The sequence below is a fragment of the Cucurbita maxima genome, unplaced genomic scaffold (assembly GCF_002738345.1).
Source record: "Cucurbita maxima cultivar Rimu unplaced genomic scaffold, Cmax_1.0 Cma_Scf00013, whole genome shotgun sequence".
In the NCBI taxonomy this organism is placed as follows: Eukaryota; Viridiplantae; Streptophyta; class Magnoliopsida; order Cucurbitales; family Cucurbitaceae; genus Cucurbita; species Cucurbita maxima.
The window spans coordinates 5,268,289-5,278,910 of record NW_019272029.1 but is presented as its reverse complement, the minus strand read 5'-3'; the positions used below and the strand labels follow the sequence as shown (position 1 = coordinate 5,278,910).

At 35.8% G+C, this 10,622-nt stretch overlaps 1 protein-coding gene across 1 annotated transcript; it reads left to right on the top strand.

Annotated features, from left to right (window-relative positions):
- The first annotated feature begins 9,143 nt into the window (after nucleotides 1-9,143).
- LOC111488292 (major pollen allergen Ole e 6-like) lies at nucleotides 9,144-9,669 on the top strand. Its single transcript, XM_023135991.1, has 2 exons — nucleotides 9,144-9,382; nucleotides 9,478-9,669. The coding sequence occupies exons 1-2, from the start codon at nucleotides 9,154-9,156 to the stop codon at nucleotides 9,504-9,506; spliced, it is 258 nt and encodes an 85-aa protein (XP_022991759.1). The 5' UTR covers nucleotides 9,144-9,153; the 3' UTR covers nucleotides 9,507-9,669.
- The last annotated feature ends 953 nt before the right edge of the window (nucleotides 9,670-10,622 follow it).

The following is a 10,622-nucleotide window of genomic DNA, read 5'->3' as shown; positions in this document are numbered from 1 at the left end:
CCATTCCAAGTATTTTCTTTGCATTGCCTAAGTCTTTCATTTCAAATGTTTTAGAAAGCTCATCTTTGAGTTTATCAATCTCCACCTGTCTCTTTGAAGCAATTAACATATCATCAACATATAAGAGCAAGTAAATAAACGATCCATCATCGAGACATCGATAATACACACAATGGTCAAATTGACTATGAGTATACATATGCTCTACCATGAAATGATCAAACCTTTTATACCATTGGCGAGGGGATTGCTTCAGCCCATACAAAGATTTCTTCAATCTGCATACTAAATGTTGCTGTCCAACTACTCGGAAACTAACTGGTTGCGCCATATATATTTCTTCTTCCAAATCTCCATGCAAAAAGGCAGTTTTTACATCGAGTTGTGCAAGCTCAAGATTAAATTGAGCAACCAAAGCCAACAATATTCGAATCGAAGAATGTTTTACCACAGGTGAGAAAATTTCATTGTAATCAATACCTTCTTTTTGTGCGTAGCCTTTAGCCACAAGTCGAGCTTTATAACGTATACCAAAAGGGTCTTCCTTTTTTGCAAAAACCCATTTACAACCAACTTCCTTCTTACCTTTTGGAAGTTGTACCAAATCCCAAGTTTGATTTATCTCCAATGATGCTATCTCCTGATTCACAACCTCTTGCCAATGTAAGCTATCCGGGCTCTGAATAGCATCTTTGTAACTGTTAGGAACTCCATCAATCAAAGAGAAAGCATATGTTATCGTATCATCAAACCTTGCAGGTTTTCGAATTACCCTTCGTGGTCTATTCTTGGCGATTGACTCAGGTTCCTCCACTCTTTCATTTACAAGGCTTTGCTCCTCAAGACTTTGCTCTTTCTATTCTAAGACATCAAAATTATTATTTACCTGATCAATAGGTTCTTCAGTAGGAGCAACCACATCAGGAGAGAACACCACCTTCTTCACCTGCTTCAATGCCTCGTCATTATTTTCAATTTTCTGCAAAAACATTCCAGACTCATCGAATGTCACATCTCGACTATTAACAATCTTACTTGTTTATGGACACCATAACCTATAGCCCTTCACACCTTTGCTAAAGCCCATAAACTTGGCTTTTTTTGCTCTAGGATCCAGCTTTGAGTCTGTCACATGATAATAAGCAGGACACCCAAACACATGCAATTTATCATAATCACTAACAGGACTACCTGACCATACCTCAAGCGGAGTTCTCCCACCGTTTCCAGAAACAGGTAAACGATTCACCAAGTGAACAGCATAACTGAGAGCCACAGCCCAAAATGCTTTACTCAATCCTGCTTGAGACAATATGCATCGAACCTTCTCTGTTAATGTCTGGTTCATTCTCTCAGCAACTCCATTTTGTTGTGGCTTACCAGGAACAGTGAAGTGTCGAACGATCCCTTCATCTCGGCATACTTTAAGGAATGGATCATAAGTATATTCTCCCCCGTTGTCTGATCTCATCCTTTTGATTTTCCTGTCCGTCTGATTCTCTACCATTTTCTTCCACTCTAGGAAGATTTGAAGAACCTCGTTTTTGTGCCTCATGGGATACATCCAAACTCTCTTCGAGTAGTCATCAATAAAGGTGACGAACCCCCTCTTTCCTCCCAATGAGACATTCTTTGTGGGACCCCATACATCAGTGTGAACATAATCCAAAATGCCCTTTGTTTGGTGTATAACTGTACCAAACTTCACATTTTTTTGTTTACCAAATATACAATGTTCACAGAAATCAATTCTTCCAGTTGTGGCACCCTTAAGGACTCCTTGGTTCACCAGTGTCTGAAGCGCCTTCTCACCAGCATGCCCGAGTCGCATGTGCCATAATTTCGATAAGTTTTGTTCTTTCGAACTTGCCACAGCAGCATGCCCAATTATTGTGGTTCCGTTGAGGTAGTATATGCTACCTCTTCTAGTTCCTGTAATTGCCACCAAAGCTCCACGAGCTACTTTCAAATTTCCTCCTTCCAAAATGATGCGATAACCACTCGCATCCAAAACGTCAAGTGAAATCAAATTTTTCTTCAAGTCAGGGACATACCTCACCTCTTTGAGTTTTCGTATAACCCCATCAAACATCTTGATTTGTACTGAGCCGATTCCCATTATCTTGCAAGTACTATCATTGCCNCCATTGAACTTTTTGAAGTCCAAAAACATCTCTTTGTTGGGACACATATGATAGGAGCACCCAGAATCAAGAATCCATTCACTGGTTTGGCTGACTGATAGGGAGATTGTCAAGGCATCATCTGTATTAGTGTCGTCATCTCTAACCACATTGGACTTCGACCCCTTCTCTTTTAAGATCGAACTATCTTTTTTCCAATGGTCTTTTTGTCGACAATATGCACACTCATTTTTATCAAGTTTTCTCCAATTGTCAGATCTACCTCTCGACTTTAATCGAGACTCTCCACATTCGTTCTTTTTCCAATTAGAAGTCCTTCCATGAGCAGTGATAACATTTGAGCTAGAGCTTTGATACGTCTCCTTTTCCTTTTTTCGCATCTCATTGTTTATTAAGGCATTTGAAACATCTTCAAAATCAATATTAGTGATTCCATGTAGTAGGGTCGTTACTAAAAACTCGTAGGTTTCCGGCAAAGAGTTTAATAACAACAACGCCTTGTCCTCGTCATCAATCTTAATATCAAGATTGAGCAAATCAGTGATGATTTTGTTAAAATCATCCAAATGCTCAGCCATTGAGATGCCTTCCTTGTAGTCAAAACGGAAGAGTTTCTTCTTCAAATAGAGTTTATTTTCCACACTCTTCTTCATATATTTCGCTTCAAGCTTGTCCCATAATTCTTTCGCCATGGTAACCTTCATAAATGGATATTTCTGATCCTTGTCAAGACAGGATCGAATAATTCCACAGGACTGTCGATTTAATTTCGTCCATTCTGCTTCTGTCATGTCTTCAGACATTTCCTCTTGGAGAGAAACATCGAGGTCTTGCATGACCAGCAAATCGCTAACTTCGCCTCGCCAAACACCAAAATTATTGGTTCCATCAAATTTCTCTACTTCGAGATTGGAACTCCACACTCTCGATCCACGTCGTGATGGTTCTGCCATTTGCAATAATTAATCTGGATGAAACTCAAAAACCACAATTCTTGAAAATTGAATTTCAAGAGAATAAACACGATTGTGAGCACGTCGAATGGTCGATGAGGCCCAAGCTTTCACAATACCCCAAAATACCACAATAAGGCTTTGATACCACTTGTTGTGCGCGAAAGCGGAACAAATGTACTCACAACACCAAAATCACTCAAGACATACAATATTGCACTCAAAAAACTTGATTTTTCAACCGCAGAAAGAATGGCATTATATAGCCTTCTGCTAAACCTAAAGATAAACTAACAAGCCTAAAAATATTAGCAAGACCTTGAGAATAGGTCTTGGTCCTAGAGAATAGGGCTTATGACAGTGTTCAACAAGTGAAACATAAGAAACAAGAAGTAACTTCAGGGGTAAAACGGTAAATTGACCCAGCTCTAGTTACGAACAACTAGTGAAGGATTGACTTATTAATCATGGTTATATCAAATGGACAGAAGTATATCTATAGTGAGAGGAGTGCAACTACTAGGCTATAGTGGAATGTCCTAGTAGTAAACGAATGTTGGTTAACAAGGTTAATGAGTTTAACCGGTTAATCTTGGATTGTTGGAGTCCATGATCTATAGGTCCATTAGGTCCCTCTGCTAGCTCATATCAAACTAAACCATAGAACAGTGTGACGAGTGAGTTCAAAGTGTTCGATGCAAATTAGGGAGAATGCGCTACATATATAGATATATTTAACCGCATTTTTGTTTTATTTACGAATTAAACAAAAAGAGAGAATATGAGATATTTAAATAAGATTTAAATATCTTAATCAAATATGTGTCCGGAATTAATTAGGATTGACATTTGAATTAATATTAAATATTAATTAAATAGTTTAATTAATCATTTAATATTACTTTAATTTGAAATTAATAATTCAAATTGATTGTTGAATCAAAATGAAGAAAGTCAAAATGTTGACTTCATTTAATAGAAAAACACATGTTAGTGGAATTTTGAGGTGTCAAAATTTGGTTTAACCAAACGTGCATGCTTGCCAAAATAAACCCCACAAATTTGAGTGGAATTTTGAGTGTCAAAATTTGGTTAACTTAAGCATGCATGCTTGCCACATAGTCCCAAACATTTGAGTGGAATTTTAAGTGTCAAAATTTGTTGATAAATAGAGTGATCATAAAACATGAAAGGTCTTCTTCTTGGTGAAAAACCTTGAAAAACCTCTCACAAACACTCTTTTCATATATACAAAATTCCTCCCAAGTTTAGTCACTCACCGGATTCCACAATCCCGTTCTAAGGCCGGAAGATAGTGGAGAAAACACTAGTGGTGGTTCGAAACCGATTTGTGAGGCAAAAGAAATTTGAACTACAAAAGGTTAGTATTCAAACTCATTAAGTTTTAATACTTATGAACATACTAGTTATTTACTATAATTGATGTTCTAAAAGTGCCTAAGATCCAAATTGCTTCCTTTATATTAACACCATCAATGGTTATGTCTGGTAAAACTATATATAGTAAGTTGAACCACATATGTATATACCTTCATGCCGAGCTTTGAAAATGTATTTTTCTTTTTTTGTATTCTCTGTATTCTCTCTTATTGTACATACTTGCAGTCATCAATACAAATCTTTTAGCCAAAGTTCTGCTTGCATTTTCTCTCCCTGTTCTTTGTGTTCATCTAGATTGAGTGTGTGCGTTGTTCTGCGATCATAACAACTAGTATCAAAGCTAGGCGAAATTCACCACGATATGTGAAGATGGAAAGCTTAAAGATTGGAATTGAAAAGTTTGATGGATCCGATTTCAATTTCTGGAAGATGCAGATTGAAGATTATTTGTACCAAAAAGATCTTCACAAACCCCTACTGGGGGTGAAGCTGGATACCATGACCACAGAACAATGGAAGCTTAAGGATCGACAAGCATTAGGGTTGATCCAGTTGACGCTATCCAGAAACGTGGCATTCAACATCAAAGATAACTTTTAATGATAATTATTTTGATTTATAGAATTATTCTGGCGTTCAACATCTAGAAGTTATAAAAGATCAATCTATAAAGAATTATATTAAGAGAAAGCATCGTGTTAGTGACCAAGATACTTTTAATGATAATTATTTTGATTTATATAAAATAGCTCTCTAGGCTAAAGTGTTTGAGGGTCATCTAGAATGTCTAGGATTACGAGACATGTCTCATCTTCTCTAGGGCAAGTGGGAGAACATGTTGGGTATAGATTATGCCCTAGGACACATGTCTCACCAACTTTAGTGCAAGTGTGAGATTGTTGGGATTTATGCCATAGAGCTTCGTAATTAATTATTTAATTTTTAACAATAATTTTTATTATTTTATTTGTAATTTAATTGTTATCCCTTGTATGAAAATCCAAGGTTATTAATGTAATTTTGAACCGTATGTGGTTGACATACAAGAGAATCGTGTTCAAATAATAACCTAAAGAGTTTATAGTATATGGATAAAGTTGGGTGCCTTATCCTGGTAACACTATTGATATGACCCATTTTGTAATAGTTACAAATGATTTGATCCAAATCGTTCATGTGGAGACATGTAAGTGGAGGTATCCTATACAATAAGTTTGTATAAGACTAAACCAAGAAATATTTAATCTCTCTTTATAAATTCGTTAATTGAGAAGATTAATATTTCACATCATGATTATATGCGACTCAGGCCGGAAAACTTCGACAACTTCTCTCTCTTTCCTCTTTGTTTTTCTTTTTTGCAGGTGCTTTGGGCGCGTGCCGAGATTGGAGATACAAAAAAATATAGAAAACTATTAACATATAATCTCCTATATAATATCTTTCTTACCGTGACTCAAATATATGAATATGACTCGCGACAAACAAGTCTCTTGAAAGACAATTCTCAAAGATGTGAGAAAAAGAGTCAGAAAAAAAATGTGAGATTAAATGTTTATTTAATTCAAAATAAAATATTTTAGCATTTAATATATTAATGTGGGTACAGTTTATATTATTTAAACACTTAAAATTAAATATATATTTTCTTTACGTTTAATTGGAACCTACCGTTATAAATTTCTTTTTCATTCTAGATTTGAGTTTGAAATCTACCTATTTCTATTTTATTGTTCTTATCCGGAGAAACTTATGTTGAAAATTCATATTTATTAATTTCCTAGTTTTAATTTAAAATCAATATTACCGTTTAAAATTTTGTACTCTAGTAGAAGTTTCACTTTTTTTTTCTTAATTTAAAAATTTCAAGATAAATAAATACATTATCATAAATAAAAAATAAAAATAAATAATTCATTATCCAACAAAACTCCATTTTCTTTATTCAACTTCAAACTCATCAATTCCATCCCGAGAGTTAAACAAGTAAATTTCATCTACATCTAGTTAAACAAATAAATTTCATCTTCTTAATACAAGTTTCTTCTCCTCCGTCTAAACACAAGTTCTTTCTAATCCATTTATGCACCTTTTACGAAGCCATCTATTCTTCTTAACTCGGGCATAGGTACCTGACTTCTCAAATTTGCACCAAAAGAGGGTCGTTCCCCAAATGTTCCTTAAAGTTCCATTTTTATTCATCTCCACGATTATTCAAATTGTGAATTCCCAAATCATCGTCTTTGGATTGACAATGCACAACCAACCTGAAGTTGCTTAGCCTATTAACAACATGAACGTTATACGTTATAGATACCGGTGGAGAGAAAAAAAAAACAAAAATGACTTATAGATGTGGTCAGTTTGCTAGAGTATATCTTAGATCTTCTGTCTCCTTTATCTAATTCTTACTCCATCATTATATTTTAAATTTTCCTTTTTTTGTTACCATTATCATAAATAACTATTAGAAATACCAAAGTATTATAGGAAGTTAGTTGCCATTTTGTAGAAAATCAATTAAAAATGGCTAGAAGTAATTGTGAACCAACAAAAATAAAACAAAAGGAGAGAAACATAAGGAAAACCAAAGATCAGAGAAATTATTACTTATTTGTACCTAGTAAATATAATATTATAACATACAATATTTGGATGAAAGATCTAAGTGGCATGAAATAATATTGATATATTTTTAATTTAAGTTTACCAAACACAATTTAAAATACAATTCCGTTAACGTTTTCCTTCCTACCACATCATTTCATATTTTTAAAAGATATGATTAATTTAAGTCTAATGGTTTATTGTGAATGTAATGACACAACCTACTTTTATCATATGCATGACCGACTTTTTTATGTGAAAATATTCTTTTTAAATAGTTCATAAACGATGTCATGAGATCATACGTTAAAAGTAAAATCTTTAGTCGATCCAAAAACATATAAGAAACAAGCATAAATTATATATCCAAAAACTAGAAAATAATTGCCCTAATCTAACCTAAGAATATATAATAAAATGAAAAGCAACTACCCTAGCATCGACTCCATGGTCTTCATGCGTCGCCACTGTTATCCCTATAGGGGTGCCTTACCTTTACTTAGAATGTATAAGTCTACACACAACATGAGTATTTTAAGAAGTACTTAGTAAATGACCCCAATATTGGGGTCGTGAAATGCAAACACATGCAACTTGGTTAGAACTATCATTTAAAACATTCTTTCATTCTCTTAGGCGGCTTTCCAATTTTCGAGCTAAATTAGATGTGTAATACTTCTCTAAACACAGCCCACACGTGCAAATGTGGCCCCACCAGGTAGGCTCGCACATCCCCTAGGCTAGCACTCATTGGCGGGCTGTTACCGAACACCTAAAGGAAATAGCGGTCGTTGTATCATCATGACGAACATAAGTGTCATAATCAGTCTTATAGTATACACGTTCATACTCATCATAATGGGGAAATATTCTGATGCACGTGAACACAGTTATGCATGAAGTCCCCATACTTTTCATCATGACATAATAAATGATACAAGACAAACCTCCATTCTTTCATAACATATTAAATTTGGTAATTATGCTTACATAATTCTTATACATTATTTCATACATAACATATCATTCATGACATGGCATAGGGACGTTCTGCATTATAGATTTCCTTATTTCAAAACATATTATGGCATATCATAGTATATAATAGCATAACATAACATATCAAAGCATATCACATATATGACACGTGCAGGGGCCATTGGGCATGTGTCATCACATAAATCAATTCTTCCAACCAAATTGATAGTGGAGCTACTTACTTAAGCTGACATAGTCCGGATTATAAGGAATCACTACAAGAGAAGTAAGATTCGAATTAACTTGTTGGTCGAATATCTGAATGTAAGAACAGTTGTTTCAGATTCAAATCACTCCCGAAGCAAGATCGATCATGTCTAGCTTGAATGATTCTAAACATTTAATCTGAATTATATAGAATTCCAAAGAAACTTAGTCATTGGTCAAAGGAAAGAAAAAAAATGATCTTTTTACTACATTTTTCAAGTCTACTTTACCAAGATAACGTACATGGTTTTATATAGTCTAACCTTACGTGAGACATTCCAAGAGTTAGTATCGTTCATATATTACGACCATAATTAGCCAGTAAATGTGACCTTCAAGCGAATAAAAAAAGTCATAAAATTTGCTTATAAGGATGTTTCCCCTCAAAAAAACACGTTTACTAGAAGAGGTTTCCACACCCTTCACGACCCACCAATCCACCCCTTTGGTGTCGAGAGTTCTCGCTCGCACTTGTTCTTATTGGCCCAGTATGTGTTTTCATATACTTTTGAGTGAATTACATTTCTAATACCTAAGATTTGGAGTTGGTATTTATTTGGTGACATAAGTTTGGAAATTTGAGGAAAAAATTTGTTGGTTATGATTAGTATTTGTTATAAATGAATGGCATACAATTTTTGTTGTATTAGGGAACCAATTATATGGCCGAAAATAAGGGTATTGATCTAAATTTAGGTTTGGTAGAAGCTTATAAAAGAGTTGCTAAGCGCTTGAAACATTTATCCACTCGCAAAAAGGAGCATGATAAAGGCACAAGAAAAAGCATAAAATAAAATAAAAAAATGGCGAAGAAGATAATTGCAGTGTTGTTGGTGTGCATTGTGGTAATGGCTGCATTGCAGGTTTCGAGTGCAACTGAAAGCGTGAAGGAGGCCAAATATGAGGCTAAATTTGAAGCCAAGTATAGGTTATGCTACGAAAAGTGCGAGAAGGAATGTCTTGAGAAGGGCAATGACCAAAGCTTCTGTGAAGTTAAGTGCGATGAAGATTGTGATGAGAAAGAAGTCGCTGGTATACTCTCTTCCTTTTTAAATCATTTTATTCTCATCATTTTTATTTTCTCTTAATAATTAATTAATTGATTTTGTATTTGTATTTGTTTCTAGATAAGCTACACATCAAAGTCAAGAACTGAATAATGGAACGCAAAAGAAAGAGGTCCCTTGAGATGATCTAAATAATAATTGTATTCAAGTTTAAGCTAGATGGAGTTGGATAAACCTTCTTTCTCCTCTATTTTTGAGAATGTGATATATGCTTGTTCATGAATGTTATCTCATAAGAGTTATTTGTTCTAAGTGATTGATAGTGTTCTCTCCCTAATAAAGCGTACATGATTGTGTTGAGTTACGATTAGGACGTTAGGACTGGATAATTTTATATTGATCCGAGTTAGAACATTTCATACAGGCCGGCGGGTATCCGAGTTAGAATATTTCCTATAGGCCGGCGGGTATCCGAGTTAGAATATTTCCTGCAGGCCGGCGGGTATCCGAGTTAGAACATTTCCTACAGGCCGGCGGGTATCCGAGTTAGAACATTTCCTACAGGCCGGCGGGTATCCGAGTTAGAACATTTCCTACAGGCCGGCGGGTCCGAGTTAGAACATTNCCTGTCCGAGTTAGAACATTTCCTACAGGCCGGCGGGTATCCGAGTTAGAACATTTCCTACAGGCCGGCGGGTATCCGAGTTAGAACATTTCCCACAGGCCGGCGGGTATCCGAGTTAGAACATTTCCCACAGGCCGGCGGGTATCCGAGTTAGAACATTTCCTACAGGCCGGCGGGTATCCGAGTTAGAACATTTCCTACAGGCCGGCGGGTATCCGAGTTAGAACATTTCCTACAGGCCGGCGGGATCGGGTATCCGAGTTAGAACATTTCCTGTGGATCGGGTATTCGAGTTAGAACATTTCCTGTGGATCGGGTATCCGAGTTAGAACATTTCCTGTGGATCGGGTATCCGAGTTAGAACATTTCCTGTGGATCGGGTATCCGAGTTAGAACATTTCCTGTGGATCGGGTATCCCAGTTAGAACATTTCCTGTGGATCGAGTATCCGAGTTAGAACATTTCCTGTCGATCGGGTATCCGAGTTAGAACATTTCCTGTGGATCGGGTATCCGAGTTAGAACATTTCCTGTGGATCGGGAGTTAGAACATTTCCTGTGGATCGGGTATCCGAGTTAGAACATTTCCTGTGGATCGGGTATCCGAGTTAGAACATTTCTTGTGGATCGGGTATCCGAGT